The 23216-nt window shown below is 38.0% G+C and overlaps 1 protein-coding gene across 2 annotated transcripts; it reads left to right on the top strand.

Annotated features, from left to right (window-relative positions):
- The first annotated feature begins 7960 nt into the window (after positions 1-7960).
- Positions 7961-22090, top strand: tmprss4a (transmembrane serine protease 4a). Of its 2 annotated transcripts, none has more exons than XM_085370821.1 (13): positions 7961-8276; positions 18222-18276; positions 18568-18708; positions 18817-18969; positions 19053-19179; positions 19287-19406; positions 19976-20019; positions 20289-20451; positions 20591-20754; positions 20974-21069; positions 21182-21324; positions 21434-21586; positions 21729-22090. In XM_085370821.1, exons 1-13 carry the CDS (start codon positions 8271-8273, stop codon positions 21738-21740), a joined length of 1377 nt encoding a protein of 458 aa, XP_085226947.1. In that variant the 5' UTR covers positions 7961-8270; the 3' UTR covers positions 21741-22090. The 2 variants fall into 2 exon arrangements, with proteins under 2 accessions (XP_085226947.1, XP_085226946.1); XM_085370820.1 differs by having other exon boundaries at positions 20588-20754.
- Positions 22091-23216: the final 1126 nt, after the last annotated feature.

Genomic DNA, 23216 nt, shown 5'->3' with positions numbered 1-23216 from the left:
ACCGTTAACAGCTTTCAAGAAAGATCTCTGTAAGTTAAAAGTTGACAGCTTGTAATACATAATGCATGTAAAACGCTTAGTCACTGTATGAAACAGAAAAGCAAAACCAGCAACACATTTAAAGGCAGTGTATCTATAGAAAAAACAAGAAAGAAAAGAAGTTTGAAGAAAACTTTCTGCGAAAGTCCAGTACGTGACAAGAAAGATAAATCTGACTCATTACACAGAACAGTTTTTGATACTTTCTCGCGTGTGTCACATTTACTGTAAACAAAACTAAAAAAAGGTATCTCAGCTTAAAGAGTCTTACCACCATTCCCCATAGTTGATTTCTCAGGATGACTGTTGTTATCACTTTTCTTTCTTTGAGTCTCCCCTGTCTGTTTGGAGTTGAGCTGTGTCACTCACTTTCTCGACTTTACATCAGCCTTTTTTAAGTTATTTGCCTCAACTGTGAACTAGACCAAAGGTTCTCTGTCGTCTGCTCTCTTCGCCTGCGTCTGCTTTTCCATGTCCCCATACCAGTCATGCTTTAAAACCAGTTCATCTTCTTTCTATATTCTCCACCTCTTCAACCCTACCTTCATTAACATTTGCTAGAACAATAGAAGTGGTTCTACTGGCCTGTCATTCCTTTTGCATTGTCACTCTGCGAGCAGGGGAAAACCTTTTAACAAATCAGTCACCAGTTTGATGATTAAATAACCGGACACGCAAACTCAAAAATAGAAAGTTAAGCTTTAAGAATACTATGTTGAACATAGAGCCTTACATTTGTGATGAGACTATTTTGTGACTTTAAATCAGGACATAGAGCAATCTACTAACTGTAAGATTGGTAGTTAAATCTCTGGCTCTCTTTGCCATTAAGATAAAGACTGCAGTCCCTGTATTTGCCCCTGTATCAGTATCTTAGGCATGAGACTGAACCCCAGGATGCTCCTGATATAAAGTACTTAAATGTAGGAAAAAGTGATTGTATGAATGGGTGAATGAGGCATGTTATACAAACTGCTTTAAGTTCTCAAGCTGAGTAGAAAAGTCTTCTACATAAAATCCTGTTCATTTACTATCCATCTATTTGACACCTGAATTAGGTGATGCATTGGGACTCCTGCTGGATGGCTGAGTTATCACACATCTTTGTGACAGCAAACAGTAAGTGAAACCAAATTTTACCTGGGTGAAACAGCAAATGAATGGATCTGAGTCAAAAGGCAGTATTGGTATTGAGTCACAAGTTGCATACAAAGAAGTCTGAAAATACAACATGCTGCAAAGGTTTTGTATAAGTGTAAAAAGTCACAAGTTTAAAATAAAAGTTTCCAGCCAGAAGAGAATTTTTTTTTTATTGGCTAGTTGTTTTTTTTATTTTCAGTTTTTTCTCTGTGAAAGTGTCACATAATAGGTGGGCTTCTGTAGAATATACAAGGAGAATCCAGTGCAGTGACCCACCAGCTCCATGACCTTAAAGTGAACCTTTTGGGATTCATTTTTATATTTTTTGTCCTTCACAAGTTTTCTTGATACTGAGCCTAATATGTATATTGTATGTTGTTGTATTATATTGTGCATATTTTGTCTATCTGTGTGTTGTTGTATATGAGAATAAAAAACGGTTGCTATAAACTCACCACAATTTAACAAGTACTGTGCAAAACAAGTCTAAAAGACGTGCTGACACTTATGCACAAGCCATTACCAGTGGTTAAATGTTTCCTGTTATTAAAACTGTCTGAGTGAATCATATTCTGACATCACGAGCCTAATCACAAAATGCAAACCACAACGCTGCACAGCAAGTTAAATGCCTTCCCTAACTGCATATCTTAAACTGATAAATGTGACACATTCTCTTGCTGCTGACAAATCCAGATCAAAATGTCTTTAACACCTCCACATTTATCTGGAATTTGAGCTAAATGTGTTACCTCAGTAACACATTATGTGTTACCTCAGTAACACATTTAGCCCTTTTATTTTTCTTTCCGTTATTCAACTTTTCTACCCTTAATGCTGTTTCATCTCCAGGTATTTATGACGTGGAATCGTAGCATTTACTTGTGGGAAAATTCCTGCTTATTGAAAGGAACCAAAAGAGAGCAAAGAAATTGGTGTTGCAGTTGTGCTCCACTTTTGAATTATTAGTTTGCGTATTATTTATCTCGCTTAGCCAGTCTAGTTTGACTCAACCAGCCACATTAACAGTATTTGTCCTCAGTTCTGTCTCCTGGGGGTTTTTGTAGTTCACTGACTTTACTTGCGCAGCATCATAAGGTCACAATTTTAAATCATCCAAAATTTTAACCATAATGACATTTACTTCCTGTTGTTCTTAAAATAAGATAATCATCACAGTAAGCATTAGCTTTTAACAGTTAAATAAGTATTGAAACTATAAGACATTCACCCGCACTTCTTACCATCATTGATCTGCTGTGGAGGGGTGACAAAATATCTTGCTCTACTGGCTTGTTGCTTATATTTTTTTTGCACAAATGTATTTTTGGCACTTTGCATGTGAACAGTAAACAAGAAAGTTCACATGTATCGAGACTAACAGTGTAACCTGTAGTCCCAAACCATCTGTATGTGCACAGTGATACTGACTGCAGTTTTATCTGTTTTTGACCTCTGGCAACGTATTTTCCAGTCACTGCATTCCTGTGGCTGCACGTTGCTGATGTGCTGCTGCTTGCTTATTAGAAGCTTGGCTCACAGAGCAACGCTGCCGGGTGCAGTACCTACACCCAAAGCCAGATGTCTGACTGAAATATGCAGGCAAAACTAAACCTGATATTTGAGCACTTAACTTTGCAATTTCTATCAAACAGAAAATGTTAGTTTGATGTTTATTGTTATTTGTAGTAACATGATTTACAGTATTTTTTATTTTGAGCCTTATTTTTTTATCTTTCTTTTTTTTTTCTTTTTTTTTTCTTTCAGTAATCTTTTTGCAAAACTGTAGTGCATATATTGGTTTTCCTAACAACAATATGGTGACTGTTGAGGCCTTTCTTAAGTTTTGCATCTACAGGATGGGCCATTTATATGGATACACCGTAATAAAATGGGAATGGTTGGTGATATTAAAGTCCTGTTTGTGGCACATTAGTATATGTGAGGGGGCAAACTCCTCAAGATGGGTGGTGACCATGGTGGCCATTTAGAAGTCGGCCATCTTGGATACAACTTTTGTTTTTTCAATAGGAAGAGGGCCATGTGACACATCAAACTTATTGGTGATGTCACAAGAAAAACAATGGTGTGCTTGGTTTCAAGGTAACTTTATTCTTTCATGAGTTATTTACAAGTTTCTGACCACTTATAAAATGTGTTCAATGTGCTGCCCATTGTGTTGGATTGTCAATGCAACCCTCTTCTCCCACTCTTCACACACTGATAGCAACACTGCAGGAGAAATGCCAGCACAGGCATCCAGTATCCGTAGTTTCAGGTGCTGCACATCTCGTATCTTCACACCATAGACAATTGCCTTCAGATGACCTCAAAGATAAAAGTCTAAGGGGGTCAGATCGGGAGACCTTGGGGACCATTCAACTGGCCCACGACGACCAATCCACTTTCCAGGAAACTGTTCATCTAGGAATGCTCGGACCTGGCACCCATAACGTGGTGGTGCACCATCTTACTGGAAAAACTCAGGGAACGTGCCAGCTTCAGTGCGTAAAGAGGGAAACACATCTTGAGGAGTTTGCCCCCTCACATATACTAATGTGCCACAAACAGGACTTAAATATCACCGACCATTCCCATTTTATTACGGTGTATCCATATAAATGCCCCACCCTGTATTTTAATATCTATATATATAAACATGATGTTGACAAATGATACAATGGCCATCAGTAAGTTTCAGAAGTTACAGAGACTGTGGAGGCCATTTGAGTACAGTGAACCCATTATCAAGTTCAAGAAACAAGTTTGATACACCCATCAGAAAATGGGTACACTGTAGTCATAAAGGGAAGGGTATGATCAGCAGTAATGATCACATAGGCTGTGGCATTTAAATAACACTCAGTTGATGCTAAGGTGCCCAAAATATACCAAGAAAATATCCTTCATAGTATTATACTACCACGATCGTGGCTCAAGAGTTGTAATCGGAAGGTTGCCGGTTCGAGCCCCGGCTCCAACAGTCTAGATCATTGTGTCCTTGGGCAAGACACTTCACCCATTGCCTACTGGTGGTGGTCAGAGGGCCCGGTGGCGCCAGTGTTCGGCAGCCTCGCCTCTGTCAGTGTGCCCCAGGGCAGCTGTGGCTACAATGTAGCTTGCCATCACCAGTGTGTGAATGTGTCGATGACTGAATGTAATGTAAAGTGCTTTGGGGTTCATAGGGACCAAGTAAAACTCTACACAAATACAGGCCATTTACCAGTCCGATTCATGAGTTCATGTTGTTTATTCTTAATTCTGACATCTGAATGCTGCAGCAGAATTGACGGTCATCAGACCAGGGAATACTTTTTCATAAATTTCAGAAAAATTCCACAGGCATCAGCAATCCAAATCTTCAAATGTAACCCTTGTTTCTGTACTGCAGGAAATAGTTGATAGAGTGGGAATCCATTCGTTTCTTGAAAAGAATCTTTTAAAAAAAAATTATTGGAAATAAGTTAGCAAATTTACAGTAAACTATTTTCCTTTACTATTACATCACACTGAGAAGTGTCACTGATCCTCTGCAATGACAGTAATCATAGGAAACCAGGCTGCGCCGCCCTGCGTCTATAAAGATATAGTCTTTCACAATCAAGACTACCTGCTTGCGGCACACATAAGTACCGTAAAAGAGTACACTTCTCGGCATAAGGCAGTAGTCCTTATACTGCGGGTGGGTGGCAGGTGACACAATAACACAATTGAATGTGTTCCCGGTAGAAATAGATACCAGAGTTATGATCATAGTTTCTGGAAAATCTCCACAATAAACCACACAGCATATTTTACTTTCCACGGCTCACATATTTAGAGTTTTGTTGAGATAGACATTCATATTCCAATAAGAAAATGATTTGTCTATTTGCTTAATCCAGTCCACTCATGTTCCAAAATAGCACTATTTATCTTAAAATATAATAAATATCTAAACTGATTTATCTGTTTGTGTCTTTTCAGTAAATTTTCTCTTGAGCTAAAACAAATTTCAGTTTTATTTAATGATCCTATTTTTACAAAAGGATTGATTTGAGATGAAAGTGGAGAGACCCGGGAACTTGAAATGTGAGATTGTTAATCATTAACGGTTTATTTTTTTGAGTCTCGCAGGTTTCTTGAGGCCGTATCAAGTTTCACAAAATACACACCTGTGTGGACAAAGGAGGGCTTGCGCTAACTGGTGGGGAGGTAGTAGTGAAATAGCTTTGATGGTACATTGACCAGGCATGTGAGGGCGAGAGAGAGTGAGAGACGGAGAGAGAGAGGGAACATTCAAGTAAGCGGTCTACAGAGTGGAAGTTTGCATACCAGGTGTCACTTCCAACCAGGCTGCTCCCTGTTCTATAGATGCTTTACTGAGAACTTCACTGAGAAAGACTGACAGCAACAACCATTTCTCAAGTAAGGAAAAGCAATATATGTTTATCTGTGTTAATGTAATAAATTCTCTCTTTTTTTCTTTTTTTTTACAACTTTGCAATCGTGATGGCATCTAGGTCATGTCTACGTCATTATACATGTTTTATTGTATTCATCCAGAAAAGGGAGAACTGAGGAAAGAACAGCATCCTGTATGAGTTACCGATATGGGGAACTTCACCAGCTCAGAGAAAACTTTCATAATTCTGTTTCCAAGTTTCGGCTTTACTAAACTCTGATAAGAGCATGCCTGATAAAGATGTCTTAGCTTTAAAGGGGATTCCCAGATTTTAAATTTCTGTAGTCCCACACATTTTAAAGTTCTTCATATGAACATTCTTTCACTGAAATTTCATGGAATGATAAGATCAATCTCTGACGTCATTGAAAAGAAACGGAAAGCTGTGCGGAATTAACGTGTATGCGTTGCGTCCATTCGTGATGGGCTAAAGTTGGACATAGTCAAATACAACATTATCAGCTGTTTTAACAGGAGAATTTTGGAGTTGTTTCTGCAAGCATATTTTTATTTTAATTTGTGCAAATTTGGCATTGTAATACTCGACACCATTAATATGTTTTTAAACGACCTAATATGTGAAACAAAATCACTCTGCTTAAATTCTTCTGAGGTTTGCACAGAATTCAAATGTGCTGCTAAAATAATTGTTGCTCAACAATGCTTTCGTAGAATAAGCGATACAAACGCTCGAAAATAGGAAGTTCTCTTATTTGGTTCATGTTCATCATCATTACGTTTGAGTCTCAGCAGAAACACACATGTATTTAAGTTAATATGTAACTTATTACCAAGATGTTCATGCCGTCCTTGAGCTTTGCACACAACTAGATTTAAAAGAAAACAGAAGATACAAACAACAGGTGGCTTCCACAAAGAAGTTAATTAATTTTATCTGCATTAGACTGGATGTCACGTCACAGAACTGATAGGATCATCAAAAAAAAAAAAAAAAAAAGAAGCAGTCTTTTAATGGAATCAAACAAGGGCGTACAACAGCTTTATTAGATCACTGGCTTTCTCTCATCTTCTCTTTTATTGTGTGTGCAAACATTTTGTCAGCTGTTGTTTAATCATGTCAGACTGTTGGAGAGGGTTAATACTGTGACTGCAGCATTCACGCAACTTACATTGTTTGCCTGTGAGAAATGTAATATAGCAAAGGGGATATAAATGATGCCTGATTTTCTTTGGTAAAAAAAAAAGTGGTAAAAAAAAGTGGCAGTGTGTAATGCTGCTTGATGACAATTTTCCACAGGCTTCAATGGGTAAACTCACAAAAAGACTTCATGCATGTAATTCAGGGTGGAGGCTCTAAATGTCTTATTAATTCTACCCCAGCCTGAATTCCAACAAAGTAACAGCAGTTATTGGCTGAAAGAGACCTAAGCAAAAATGATTAGCTTCAAACTGATTCACTCCGGCAAGTCTACCTGTATACTGTAGCAGCACACCTGAAGTACTATCAGTCCCTCCATTTTCTTATATAGTGTATGCTGTGAGACAACTGATGATACCATATGAGAGTCCAAGTGATGAAGGGTTATTTCTTTTAGTAGACCTGGTCAAACAGCACAGTCAGCTCCTGTTTATTTACAATGGTTCTTTCTCTTCAGATGACCTTATCAGTCTTCTCTCTCGCACACTCCCAATGAAGCTTTTTTTCTTGCTCTGCCGTCTATGCTCAGTGTCCCATTCACAGTGGCTTCATTTTTAGAAACTCTGACTTAGTGACCAGGTCGGTCACTGAATGCACCTTTAAAAGATAATTTAGCTCTTCAGAATATTAAGAAGAGATATTCTGCGGCATGGCTGAAACAGACGGGGATGTTGGACCTTTAGTCACAATCTCAACAGTCACTACAGTTGTCACTACAACTGTGGTGTGCTTGTACATATAGTATTACAGTAATCTAAGTAATCAAAGTAATCATTAAACTGTCAAAAAAAAACAGATTGGAGACACACCTAAACCTCCGAGCGTACGCCGTGCCACTGGAAAATTCAAGTTTTACTGGTTTGTGTGTTACGTTTGTGTTTTTGCATCCATTTGTATACATGGAGATGGTTTGCCACATGAATGTGTGTTTGCGTAAAATTTGAAAGCCAAAGAATGACTGAAAGGGGGGTAAAGAACATGACAGGAGAAAAATACAAAGAGAGCATGCTTTGTGTCGCAGAGGCTAAAGAAGTTTAGATATGGAGGACGGTGTGGGAGGAGGGACAGAAATGAGAAAAGCGCACAGGTAGAGAGAGAGCCAGAAAGCAAGGGAAAGAGGAGGGTTAAAGTGTCAGGTTACCTGGACTTTAGTTTTGTTTTGTCAGTGGGAATCGATCGTTTAAAAGAAGCTCTCCGTGTTGATTTGAAAGGCTACGTATTATCAAGCTTCATTGCGCCCTTGGGGTTTTGAAGAGGGGCATCTGATTAAGTTACTGTAATACAGAAAGAAAACAGGAAGGAAGAAGGAAGACAGTGGGAGACTCAACTGAGCCAGGTTTTGTAGCATGACAGTAAGAGGAAGGGGACAAAGATAGCCAAGGGACAGCAAAATTTCTGAGGAATCCCACCTCCTGAAAGGGAGGGCAGTGTTTACTCTGTACTCTGTGACAAGCTACATCAAGCCTTACCAAAAGAGACACCTTCACCATGTGGGTAAGTGCAACTGGAAGTACAATCAACATTATTTACATCGTGTAGGTATACAGTCAATGGCTTGCCTTTAAGAAGTGATTTGAATAATGACCTCTGGATATTACGTGGTAATAAACTTGATATTTAACGTAATATAAAGACACTGGATAGACCTGTTGCATTGATATTATTTACAACAGCAGCTATGTTGAAAGGATAGCTCATACAAAACCAGAACAGATGTTGTGTAGTGACATATTTTGAGGACCTTATCAACGGTCTGTGACAAGTAGCAGTAACACGCAGGAACATTTCACATTCATAATTTTGCCAATAGAATTTTTGATATTTGAATGTAGAGCACGGCCGTATGAAGAATACAATACTTTTCATAATAACACAGCACGGAAAAGACAGCCACTAATGTTGGACCCACAAAACTGAGTAACACTTAACGCAAACATGGGTATACAAGAAGTGTGTACGTTTACTCATTTCAGGGTTCATAAAGAATAATTCCAGTCAAGTCTTTTTTTATAGAGAGAGAGAGATCTAGGTATTTGTTATATTAAAATTAGTAGCTTCACACTCATCCCAAGCAACAAGCGATGCTCCACAATGGCTCTACAGGAAAGATCAACATGCACTGGCTATTGCATAGAAAACTACATATTATATCAGCCTTATTAACATCAATAAACAATTAATGGTCTTATGTTAAAAAGGAAAAATGACAAAGTATCACACACGTTCCCAGAGGATGACTCTTGTGTGTGTGTGTGTGTGTGTGTGTGTGTGTGTGTGTGTGTGTGTGTGTGTGTGTGTGTGTGTGTGTGTGTTACTACAACAAGGCAGTAAAGGAAACATACTTGAGCTTACCGTACCAACGGCTTTTTTCTGTTAAACTTGACCCAATTATACTTTTTCCCTTCAAGGCTTTTTGGCAGCAGTCCACTGTATGAATCAGCTAGGCTTATTAAAACTGGAAGCTTACTGTAGGTGGCAATACAGAAGGAATCTCACCTTATTGCGATCGCAAGTTATACCCTTAGAAGGAGTATCCTTAACTCCAAACACAAAGCTGTTGGTTTTTGTTCTGAGTTTTTTTGTTTGTTTGTTTTAAATTCATGTATAAAGGACATTTATATTTACATACAGTATTTTGGTTAACAGCCAAATAAAACCAAGGACTTCTATTCATATCAAGTCATTGTTATCAATGACTTGATATAGGCTGTCATTGATAGAGCCTTGGTTTTATAGGCTGTCATTTTTTTTCCCACTTGTACTTCACCACTGGCCTTTTGACGAGCAAACATTACTAACAGTGTTTTTGATCCAGTGCAGCACTTCCAGTGTTTTTCATAAACAGGTTAGTTGTTGCTCTGAATAACACATGACTAACTAGTACTACCAGGCTGTTTTGAAATACTGCCCTGACTCATAAAATCGTTTATATTTGTCTTGGTACCAATGACAACATCTAAGTTTCCAAGTACACTGTCGTCATATCTCATGGCATGACAATGCATTTTTACAGGAAGGTCCACTCAAGACAAATTTCTTTAGCCGGCTTCTTGGTTTCCCATGTTGTATGGCCTGCCCACTGTTTTGTTTATCCTGCTTTTATTACTTCCCGAAATAACTGTAATTTATACCACAAGCCGATAACCTACTTTCTCCTACTGTTTACTTCCCCCCATAAACGTTACTTCCAGTTGGTTTCAGGGATGGGTGTGTCTGGTTCTTTTGTGACTATGTATTGACTAACAGTGGTTAAAAATAAAATAGTTAATTAAAATGGTGAATGTTTTATTTTAAATGAATAAGCCAGCCAGATGAAACATGGTGAAACACAGTGTTTAAATCTCAGAATCACCTTATATTGCTTTTTTTGCTTCTTTATTTTTTAAGTATATGGATGTAGACTAACTACAGCTTAACAGCATATTTACTGTAGGAGTGTAAAATTCTCATGTTATTTGCAAAGTGCCACTGGATACTGGATTTCTATGTAAAGTGAAATCTGAGAATTCTGAAATGTCAGTAAATGAAACAAAGAGGAAGGTGTCACATTCTTTTATACACTGTATTCAACTCTTGTACTTTAAGATGAAAGCTGAATGCTGAACATGAGCACATGAGCAAAACCAGCACAGAGCTACTGAGCTACTGTTCAGAAAAAAAAAGAAAGAAAGAAAAACCTGCCCAACAGCATTCTTCGCCCCTCTCTCTCCGCAACTTGTATATTTCCACTGACAGACAGTGGCAGTTATGGAATCTGTTTTCAAAATTTGCCTTCATACTTCTCTGTAGCTCTACCAAATTAAGTGATACTAGTGACACATAAATGTGCAAATAGAAGGGTGGATTACCTGATATTTCTGCATCAAAAATAAGCAGTAGTGAAAATGAAAGAAAATAACTCTTCCCATTTTTAATCTTTGTCTTTTGTTTTTTGTTTTGGTTCTGGAAAGTCCTCACTGGTTAGTGACCTGCATGTTATGTTTTTGTACCAGCCGATCTGAAGCATACGTGCTACGCTAAATGTATTTGTAATCTAGCGGTTGAAGAGCTTTGAGGACAAGACAAAGGTAGAACAGCAGGCTGATGAAAAGTGTTCTTCGAGCTACCCCTCTGTAACAAAATATACCGTATACTAAAATCTTCTAATAGGCCAGTCAGCAGCCACATTGATGTGACACATGATCTACAGTATAATGCTACAGGTGAAACCACATGACTAGCATAATGTGTGCCAAATGTTGGAAATGCAGTGAGACTAACAGTCATAATTGAGCATAGCACAACACAGATAACCTTTGTTTGTGAAAGGCATAAAAGTGGTTGAGATTCAAAATGTTGACATATGTTGTTGAGATGCTGGGGATAAGCAAGTAAAGGTTTGCATTTTTCGAGGGGGGACAACATTACAGTAGCATTTTAAGAAGTTTAAGAGGGAAGTTGAAAATGTAGTTATTACTTCACACAGCACAGTACAGAAAGAGATTTCACCAGTTTTGTTCAGTAAAATGTTTATTTAATTCCCATTAAAGACTATAGAGTTTTACATTCATATTAAGAACACAACTTGCAATTTTAATTGCAAAGGTGACTGGACTTGAGGAACAGTAATGGCAGTCAAGCATGACAATCACTCTAACAGATACTCCGAGCCGAAGCCATGGGAATTTTTCTGTGTTGTACACTTTCACCACGGTATTTTGCTCGCTGCTGTGTGAAATTCATGAACGCTCTACATGCTTGACTGAGCAGTTTACACCAGTATGACAGAAACACCATACTTTTTAAATAGATTTTTTCCCAGTCCCTTTATTGCACAAGAAATAAAGAAGCGAACAAGTTTATCAAGTGTTTTTTGAACCTAAACAAAGCTAAGATATTTTACCAGTATACACAGTGGTGTGAAAAAGTGTTTGCCCCCTTCTAGGTTAAATTTTGTTTTTTGCTCTTTTTTTTTTTTTTTTTGCATATTTGTCGCATTTATATGTTTCATATCATCAAACAACTTTAAAGATTAGACAAAGGAAACCTGACTAAATACAAAATTTATGTTTTAAATGATGATGTCTTTGATTAAGGGAGAAATTTGGGTTAAATCTACAGATGCAGATGTTGTTATAATTTCTGAAACTTGGTTAACTAAATCTATTACTAATGAAGACATTAACATATATGGGTACAATGTATATCGCACTGATAGGCCAAAAAAAGGAGGCGGTGTAGCTATTTATGTCAAATCAAGATTTAATGCTTCGATTGTTCTGTCCCAATCGATATGCAAACAAATGGAGTTTTTGGCCTTGAATGTAGATATTGCTAATACTTTTTCGATAACCATTGCTGGGTGTTACAGGCCCCCATCTGCTTCAAAAGAGGCATTATCTTCATTAAAGCACCTTTTGGCTAAACTAAATTATACCGAACTACTAATGGCTGGAGACTTGAACTGGGACTGGCTAAATGCAACTTCTGGTGAATTTAAAGAATTCTGCGATTCAATTAATCTTACCCAGCTAGTCTATCTTCCTACCAGGCCAAATCTTAAATGCCCTGAAAAGTCTACATTAATTGATTTGGTTTTAACAAATGTACCTCATAAATTCTCTTCACTTGGTGTTTTCTGTAATGACCTAAGTGATCACTGTGTTGTTGCTGTTTGCAGAAATGCTAAAATTCCAAAATGTAAGCCACGCATAGTGTGCAAAAGGAATCTTAAACAATTTAATGAACAGGCTTTTCATCATGATTTGTCATTAGTTAATTGGGAAAAAATCGGACTATTACCAGATGTAGAGCTAGCTTGGACATATTTTAAGGAAAGTTTTATGGGAATTGTTAATAAACATGCCCCCTTACGGAAAGTTAGAATTAAAGGTCGAGAAAATCCTTGGTTTTCGCAGACACTCGCAGATAGCATACACAAGCGTAATAGAGCATGGGACAAGGCGAGACAAACAGATACTTCCACTGATTGGTCTGTTTTCAAACAGCTTAGAAATAAATGTACTTCTCTTATTAAAAAGGCCAAATCTGAATACTTTTTGTCTGTCACCACTGAGAACCTCAATGATCCACAGAAATTTTGGAAAGTAATCAAGTCTTTTTCCACCAATAAAATGACTCAAACCTTTCCTAAATCTGTTGTAAAAGATTCAGTCTCAATTAATGATAAAACTGAAATTTTGAATTGTTTTAATGAACACTTTCTATCAGTGGGTTCCTTGTTTGCTTCTGCAGAAACTTTTTTAACAAATACTTGCCCAGAACTCTCTATGTTTTCTGGAGACCGTTTTAACTTTGTACCTTTTAGTGTTTATGAAGTGCATAAAGCTTTAAAGGCTTTGGATCACAGAAAACCTCCTGGTCCAGACTTGATGGAACCTTATTTTTTGAAGTTGGCAGCTGATTTTATTGCAGAACCACTCTCAATTCTATTTAATTTTTCAATTAAAACCAAAGAAATTCCAGCGGTTTGGAAATCAGCTTTCGTTTTGCCTTTATTGAAAGGAGGTGATCCATCGGTGTTGACTAATTATAGGCCAATATCAAATTTGTGTGTTTTATCCAAAATCCTGGAATCTCTAGTTTGTGACCAGTTGAAAGAGTTTTTGTACTCTAATGATATTGTCTCCAAATTTCAGTCAGGCTTCAGGAAAAAACACAGTACTAACACTGCCACTATGAAAGTGATAAATGATATTATTGTGGCACTTGATAAGAAATTGTACTGTGCGTCACTCTTTATTGACCTCTCAAAAGCTTTTGACACTGTTGATCATGCAGTCCTAAAAAACAGACTGCTCAGCCTTGGATTGTCAGAACATGCATTAGCGTGGTTCTCAAATTATCTGAAAAATAGAACCCAGTGCATTAAACTTGAAGGTCTTTGTTCTAAATTTGTTGCTGTCCACAAGGGGGTGCCACAGGGCTCAGTTTTGGGTCCCCTTCTGTTCCTTTTATATATCAATGACTTGGGTCAAAATGTCTCAGACACAAATTTGCATTTTTATGCTGACGACACAGTTATTTACTGTTATGGATCATCTCTTGCTCAGGCCATTGAAACTTTACAGAAAGCCTTTGTTGCTTTCCAGCATTCACTTATTCAGCTAAAATTAGTTCTCAATGCTGACAAGACTAAGCTAATGTTGTTTTCCAAGTCAAAGAAGGTCCCGGAGCCTATTCCAGTGGTGTCCACCCTTGAAGGAAATGTCATAGAGATAGTTCATGAATATAAATACCTTGGTGTCTGGATTGATGACTCCTTCACCTTTAAACCACATATAGAGAGACTAGTAAAGAAACTGAGACTTAAACTTCGTTTTTTCTTCCGTAATAAACAGTGCTTTTCTTTTGCAGTAAAAAAACGTCTTGTCACTGCAACCTTTTTATCTGTGTTAGATTATGGTGACATTCTGTATATGAACGCTTCTTCTTCATGTCTTCTAATGTTGGACACGATGTATCATGCTTCCTTGAGGTTTATTACCAATTGTAAATACCTGACCCATCACTGTGATTTGTACTTAAGAGTAAAATGGCCTTCTTTGGCCATTAGAAGACAGGGGCATTGGTACACTTTTATTTACAAAGCTATGCTTGAATTGCTGCCTCCTTATATTTGTACTTTGGTCACAAGGACAAATAGTGGTTCTTACTCCTTGCGCTCAAATGATCAGCTGCTGTTGTCTGTTCCCCTTGTCCGCACAGAGCTGGGTAAGAAAGCCTTTGTCCACTCTGCGCCTTTTTCATGGAACATGTTACAGAAAGACTGGAAACTAACTGAATTGTTGTCTTTAAATGTTTTTAAAACTAAACTCAAAGGCCTACAGGCTGCCTCAATAATGTGTAATTGTTTTGTGTAATTTTAACTTTGTTTGTTCGTATGTATTTGTCTTGAAATGTGCTGCCTCTTGGCCAGGACTCCCTTGAAAAAGAGGTCTTTGATCTCAACGGGACATTCCTGGTTAAATAAAGGTTAAATTAAAAAAAAAAAAAAAATGTTATCAAAACCTACCTGGTCCTAATTTTCTCTCTTCTTAAATGATGAATTAACTACATTTCATGGAAATCTGAGTTCAGTTCCAATAAGCACCCAAGCCTGATTACTGGCAGACCTGTTGAATCAAGAACTTCTGGTTTCTGGTCTATCAAGACATGGAGGAGAATGTGCAGCCATTTGTTTATGTTGAACCCAAGTGTGCTCTGCAGCAGGACAATGATCCAAAACACACCAGCAAGTACACCTCTGAATGGTTTAATAAAAACAACATGAAGACTTTGGAGTAGCCTAGTCCCGCTGTGGTATGACCTTAAGAAGGTGGTTCATGCTCAAAAACTCTCCAATGTGGCTGAATTATAACAATTCTGCAAAGATGAGAGGGCCCAAATTCCTACACATCTCTGTAAAACACTCATTGCCTGCTATCATAAATGCTTGATTGCAGTTTTTTTCTGCTAAGGGTGGCCCGACCAGTTCTGAGGTTTAAGTCCAGTCATCTTTTTACACAGGACCATGAAGGTAAATTTTTTCCCCTAAGTAATAAACACTTTCATTTAGAAACTGCATTTTGCGTTTACTTGTGTTATTTTTGCCTAATATTTAAATTTGTTTGATGATCTGAAACATTTAAGTTTCAAAAACAGGAACTCAGGAAAAGACAAACACTCCTGTTACTCTCAGATTATGAACTATAGCCCTGATAAAACCCGTAAATGCCAAACAACATATCACAGTTCTCCTCTTTTTCTTCTTTTTTGACTGTTCATATACCTCCATGTCATCCTGATGCAATCCTCTTCCTCTGCAATGTTGGCAAATCATTCTTCACTACTTTATTCCACTGTGATATTCATTTTCCTCTTGTTGATTTAATAGTTAGTAAATTATTACTTGAATCTGAAATCTGTAGGTCCTGATTCTTCAGATAATTTGTTACCTGAGTTTCTTCACAGATTAGTTGTTCTTGTTGTTTTCTAAAAGTAGCATGTCTTGTCAACAACAGCTAATGAGGGCCAGTGAGGCAGGAAAGGGACTGGTTAGATGTAATGAATATGCACATAATAGCTTAATGGTATGAATGTGAGAGACACCTCAGAGCTGAAGAAATGACTGAGTGAATGAGAGAATAAAATAAGCTACTCTGACTTATAATTGAACAAGAGACACGTATCTTGGTAGTGACTGACTTTCTGGTGTAGTACAGGCAACGAATGAGTGAAAGAAGAAAAATGTGTATATTAACTCGTCTGCAAGTTGAGTAATAGCTTTGGAGCATCTATTTTTAACCACAAAGCTCTGTAAAACTCTTCAAGCTCAGCACCAAATACCTTTTTAATGTCTTTGTAATGTGAATGTAACCATTCGCTGGCTAAACCCCAAATCTCTCCCATGACACATTTGATAATTAGCACATGTAGCACTCACTCTACCTTTTGGAGGTACACTGATTGTCAGTGTTGCCTGATTGTTTGCTGTTTGTATGATGTAAAATCAGAGGCCAACTTCTAACTACCCCATAGAGCTCATTTGGAACCAGCCTCATTAGTTATCATTACTGACCATCAGAATCAGCTTGATATAGCAAATATGTGTACATATACAAGAAATTGATCTCTGGTTATTTCTTTGCTCTCCATGTACACAACAGACAATACTGACAACATGGCATCAACATGACATAGACAACACATAACAACATGTCGCATATTTATGGTGCAATGGTGCAGAGTGGATAAGGAATGGATAACCGGTTACTATATATACAGTAACTATGCCAATAATATTACCAAAAGTCATCTTTGAACAACTGTTATGTATGAGCTAAAGTAACATCTTGCTATGCCGCGGCTAATGTAAGCTAGCCAGCCACTTTGTGTGTTGTTAAGCAAAAAGGTAAGCAGGAAAAAAGGATTATTCAAACAACTTATGTCAGAGTCAAAGACCATCTGCTCCTATTACCCCTTTGGTGTTACCGATCTCCACTAAAGAGACCAAAGTAAAATGAGCTTACTGAAAAAATATTCATGTTTCTAACTGCAGTCTGTGTAAGGTAAACATTTTTAAAAAGACACTGCAGGGCTTTTTTCAAGCACAATTCAACCTTATGAAAAATCACAAAATCAAGGTGTCATCAGTCATCAGTAAGTGTACTGATTTGAAATCATGGATCTGCTGCTGTCTTAAGTCTTCTGTAGTTAGGTCATTTAGACACATTTCCTAATCTGAAAGCCAAAGTATGAAAATGAAACATAGGCATTACTCGTGACTGAAATTTCGTGACTGAAATGGACTGCATGCACTTACACAAGCTGTTTGACTTGCATAATATGGGCCTTAAACCTGATTCATTTTATGTGAAGGACACTCACCCTGATCTATCAGTTTATACTGTTTCCACAGTATCAGCTTCAGTTAAACAAAAATTTCACTGGGCCCAAGTACAGCCTGTCACAATACTCCTCAGTACACAGGACACTTTGTACTGTTGGTGTATTTTGTGCTTGGGCAATTATTCCAAAAAGACACATTAAAATGTGAACATCACATTCTCTGCCATGTTTCCATAACTTGTCTTTTTCTGTGATCCTCCACTAGACAGATTGTATTTTATGCACTGATCTACAAATGCAGACCCATAAAAGACAGATCCACCGGTTTACTGTTAATACTTAGAGAACTGAAGAAATGGTAAAACCATGAGTATGCAGGGAGGAGATGTTGGTTACTGGCAGAAGGGCTAAGCGAGCTGAAATGGCAGCACTTGAAAAAGCTGTGAAAACAGGTGGGGCAGGCCTACTGTGGTTGGCTGAGTGAGGGCTGAAAGAGGAAATGGGTTAGGGGTTGATTGGCTTTAGCACTGTTGATTAATTGAAACATACTGACAACATGGCAGATCGTGCTGAATTACAGGAATGATGTTAATCAAAAAAAAAAAAAAAACAACCCTAGCTAAAGCAACAAAAGGTAATCAAAGCTAATTAGTCCGGTGGCCTAACGACCACTGATACCATCATGTTAGTAGACTGAACAATGTAACAGAGAGGAGATGAAGGCCCACCTTTTATTCACAGCTGTCTAGATGTGCAGATGAAGGGCAGGTGTGATCAGTCACAAGTAGACTAGGAAATTGGGTCTAGTGTTTCACACACAAACATCCCAACTCAGACGAAGACAAGACACAATGGAGAAGAGCAAGGCACTGTAGGAAACTTAAGTTTAAGAGAGCTATTTTTTACACATATTTAAACACTTATCTGGAACTAAACACAAAAGCTCTGCTGAAAGAGTTTGTGCAAGCTCAGCTACTTACACTGACATTTGCATGGTAAATAAAGCATGTCCATGCTCAGGGAGTTGAAGGAGGTATAACCTAGAGACACAGGCACCTGATGTGATTACACCCCAGTTTTCACCTTTGCTTTTGTCTCTTCTGTCCTCAGACAGCTGCTCAGCTCCCTGAGGAAACCTCAAGGCCATTAAATCCTACAAACCCAGGTAAGCTATAAGTTTGTGTTGGTTTGGGATCAATATATGTATTTTTGCTGCACTGTAATAATGTTTGCATAGTATGATAAATACTTGGAAACAGCCAGGCCAGGCAGTAATTAGAATTTGCATGTGCACACTTCTTTTTTTTTTTTTTTTTTTCCATCTTGACAAATTTTCTACCCTTTTTGGTCTCTGTTCTGCGGTTTCTATTCTGCTATCGCAGTTTCCTGTTTATTGCGTCCTTACGTTTCTTTTTACATTCTGTTATCTCACTTCTAATTATTCTTCTTTCTGCAGTTCCTCGGCCAGGACGCCACAGAAGGCCCATGACGGCTCCAAACACCCCGAAAGAGAAGAGAGCGAAGATCAAGAAAGTGTTGATCACTACACTGACAGTTATGTTGATACTGGGCATACTGGCCATTGCAGCATACTTCAGTGAGTTACAATTCCTAAAAAATGTACTTCCTCAAAACACACTTTACACACTGCAATATGTAAAACTGGCCACACCCTTGTGATCCTGTCCTTCTCTTTTCTTTTCAGTTAAAAACTTGATTGAAAGCAAATACTTTTTTTGCACACGGTCTGTGAAATTCATCCCGTTAGACAAAACCTGCGATGGGCACATTGACTGTGCAGGAGCAGAAGATGAAATTACCTGCATGACGACCTTTAAAGTAAACACTACATTTCCAGGTAGAGTGCACTCCCCACTCTTTCTTTGTCATCATAAATAAACGAAAAACTGAAAAATGCCTCCCCCTCATTCCTCTCTCCAGTGCGACTCCAGTCGAATGATCAGGTCTTGCAAGTTTATGGTCCAGACTCAGGTTGGCGGACTGTTTGTTCTGACGACTGGACCCAAGCGCACACACAGACGGCATGTACACAACTGGGATACACAATGTGAGTTTACAATGACAAGGTGTTGAAATTTGAGGAATACCTTGCAAATTTAACATCCCTGTTATGTGATCTGAAATCAAGCATAAAATCCCCCCCTGCTTCCACAGGAAGCCTACTAGCAAAAACATCTTAGTAAGCTCCTTAACGTCACCGATGAAAACTGGACCATTTACAGCTGTCAGGCCAGGGACCTCAAACACACCTATACAACAAGCCACTGCTGACCGGTAAGGAAGATGTCATCATATGGAAGCCAAATCATGACTTCATGTTTTGCCATTGCAACATAAACTACACAAAATAGAAATGCTAATAAGGGAACTTTCAGTGTGTCTCTTTCTGCTAAATGTATTCTTACAAAGAAGCACCGGCTCCTTGCGAGTTGCTTCTGCATTTAGCTAAAAACAGGATGTCAATATACACTTTCCATGCTTGGTATCCCTGTTTGTTAGGAAAATCTTCACTTTTTCTCTCCTTTTCTTTTTTAGATTTCACTCCCCCCCCCCCCCCCTTTTCATATGCAACCCCTTCAAATGAGTCTTTAGTTTCTATTCCTGAAAGACAAAAAGTCCCACAGTTTTTGTTCCTTCTATCTTATCCTTTACGAAAGTGAACAAAACAAAGATTTTACTTTGTATAAAACCCCAGCAGAAATGCAAACGAAATTCTGCACGAGGGTGAAGACAAGTTAGCAATTGGATGTGTGTTTTCTATATTTGACTAATTGTGAGGCTGTTTTGTGATCATATGAATAATGTCTGACATCTGACCAACTCCTCTTACATCTCTTCAACAGTAGTGTATGCCAGTCTGGATCTGTGGTATCTTTATCCTGTTCAGGTGAGTTTTATTTTTACAAAGGCAGCACCTGTCACTAATATTGTTTACAACACCTAACAAGGCAGAGTGAAGTTCTTGGCTTTGTAAGTGGAAGACTACTTGTTGTGTGGAGAGTTTCACACTAACAGGCCCATACATGTCTCCAGGAAACAGCAGAACTATTTCCTAGCGACATATAACAAAGTAGCAAATAAACAGACATAATATAAAATGCAGTTTGAAATGAACCACGGGTCCTTGCAAATAACAATATTATAATATCTTATCAGACTGTGGAAATGTGGGCGCTGATGATCGCATCGTTGGGGGCACTGATACATCCATTGACCACTGGCCATGGCAGGTCAGCCTGCAGCGGTCTGGCCAACATACATGTGGAGGCTCACTGGTGTCACCGCGCTGGGTAGTCACTGCTGCCCACTGCTTCACTGGGTCAGTATAGTTACCATACTATATCATTTCCACTAAATTTGCTTTGTCTTATTCTTTAGCCTCATGATCCCGCTTCCTTCTTGCTCTCTCTCTCTTTCTTTTTTTTCTTTTTATTTATTTATTTATTTTTTTGCAGAAGTAATAAGGAGTTGAGGCAATGGGCAGTGGTGTCAGGCCAGACGAGCATAATCACACTGGGAGGCTCCTCTGTGGACAGAGTTATAGTGAATGCAGACTACAATGCAGAAACAAATGACTATGACATAGCACTGATGAGACTCACTAGGCCAATCACAGTGTCAGGTTAGTTTAAATTGTATTCGGTATGTTTGTATTCAGTAGGCTCAACCACCTCTCTGTTGCCCTCTAGTGGCTATGCGTCAAATATCAAGCTTCTCACTACGTAGTAACTTATATTCATTATATTGTGTGATTAGCTTATATCTTTATATGTATTTTCAAACTCTCAAAGTTACATAAAACAAATAAAAATTTCCACTTTATTAAATGTTTTTCTTCTAGATGTCAGAAGACCAGTTTGTCTGCCTCCTAAAGACTATAGCATTACAGCTGAAACCTACATGACAGTGACAGGGTGGGGATACCGACGGGAAAATGGTGAGAAATCCTACATGTAACCTATTCTTTATCACCTAATAATGCAAATAGAAAAAATACTTTTGCCTGTCTATGAGGTTGCAAACATTGTGTGCTTGTGTTCTGCCTTCAGGTGCAGTTGCTGACATACTGCAGGAGGCCAAAATCCCTCTGATAGCTCAGTCAGTATGTTCCAGCCCCACAGTCTATGGTAGTATCATAACAAATAGGATGCTCTGTGCAGGCTTCCCAGAAGGGAAGGTTGATGCCTGCCAGGTAACAGGCCTCCAATTTATTTTCTAATTTACATTAGATTTTGTATTCTGGGTATTATAGTTATTTTTGGTGAACAAACTTCATTTTTAAAATGTATTTTAAATGTCAGGGGGACAGTGGAGGCCCTTTGGTGCATATCAGTGACTCCAGTTGGAATCTGGTAGGCGTAGTGAGCTGGGGTGTTGGCTGTGCCCGGAAGGGAAAGCCAGGTGTTTACACCAACGTGGAAGTGATGCTCAACTGGATCCAAACAGTCATTGAGGTACTGCATATGTTGAAACAAAGTCACATCACAACATGTTTGTCACTTCACTGGCTAAGAATTTGCCTCAAAAATATTAAAAACATAATATTGTAATTTAATATATACAATCCTCAAGATGATTTCTATTTCATCTCTACAGAAAAACCCATGATGTCATCCACTGTGATAAACAACCACCATGAGAATCCAGTGCGGTCTACCTCTGATAGACTGTGAAACTGTCAAACCTGGTTTTGTTTTGGTTTTTTGAGGGTTTTTTCCATTTTGGTTGCCAAAAGGTGAGAGAAGGTTGCAGAGAGAGGGGAAGTTGAAGATCTCAACAGCAAAATGGAAACAGAAACACAGCCATATGCATAAACAAAGTGTGCGCGCGTGCACACGCACACACTTCATCAAACACACACGTCAGGTGCTGCTTGTGCCATTTCATATTCGTTATCTCAGGGGACAATTGTATTTATGCCTGTAGCTGTGTGAACTAGTATGTTTGGGATCTTTATAGCAGAGTGTCATACATGTTTTTTTGTTTTTAAAGCATTTTTGTGTTCGTATGTGTCTTTGTCACACCCAAGTAATTGACTTGTGTTGTTGTTTTGTTTTCCTTAGAGAAGAACCATCAAAGTTTATTTTATTTATATTGACACTAATTGCTGCAAATGCTTTTTTTTTTGTGTCTTTTATTTTTGGAGTTTGTCCTGCAAGCCTCAGATATAATGTACTTGATTACTGTGTGCCTTGACTTTTGGTTATGAATGTGTGGTTAGGGTTAATATGTCCAACTGCTACAGAGAAAGGTAACATACCTTATTATCAGGTATCGGTAATATTTTAAAAGGGACAAAAGGTCTGAGTTTAATGCATTTATTGTGCTATTTTAGATGATCACTCTATTAAATGGCAAAGGCACTTTCTTTTTCTTTTCTTTTTTTTTTCTTTCTCTTTTTTTTTGCAGGACTGCAGGTGTGATACTTCTGACCTCAACATGATTTAGCACTTTAAGTGGAAAGTGAGAATTAAAGGACCTCACTTTATGCGCAGAGGATTTAGGTCACGAGTCTACACATAGATTTAATACAAATATTCATAGATCACACTCCATGTTGGCTCCATCATGAGTAAGCAATTCACTCTCACTATAACCAGAATATTTCAACTAGTGTTCACCAAGTTATTTCCTTCACTGCAAGGGAATTTCTCCCAAAAATACTGCAGAATTTGTTTTTGTCAAATTTATTGCAGTTGGTTAATTTTTGCACTCAACCAAAACTCATTCAAACAGGAAATCAACCTGAGTTTGTTATAAAACTGTTTCTTTACTAAAAAAAAAAAAGTACTTTATTATATCATATATTAAATAGAGTTGGACATGAGTATGAGTGCCATGAGGACTAATATTTGTGAATATTTTCCATTTTGTTGTTCTTGTTGTTGATGTTGTTGTTGTTTAATCTATGAGACGTTTGCAAAGACAATAAAAACAATGTTAACTTGGTAACTGGGACAATTGTTCTATTCTTAATTGTGTGTCGTTAAATGTTTGTGTCATCCCAGCCTCAAAGAAACACCCACAGACCTTAAATTAAAGTGATGAAGAAATATTTTTTTATCATTATTTACATTATGAACA

Source organism: Diplotaxodon limnothrissa, linkage group LG14 (assembly GCF_057381915.1).
Source record: "Diplotaxodon limnothrissa isolate DT_005_m linkage group LG14, D_limnothrissa_male_GT1.1, whole genome shotgun sequence".
Lineage (NCBI taxonomy): Eukaryota > Metazoa > Chordata > Actinopteri > Cichliformes > Cichlidae > Diplotaxodon > Diplotaxodon limnothrissa.
This window is presented reverse-complemented; position numbering and strand designations above follow the sequence as displayed.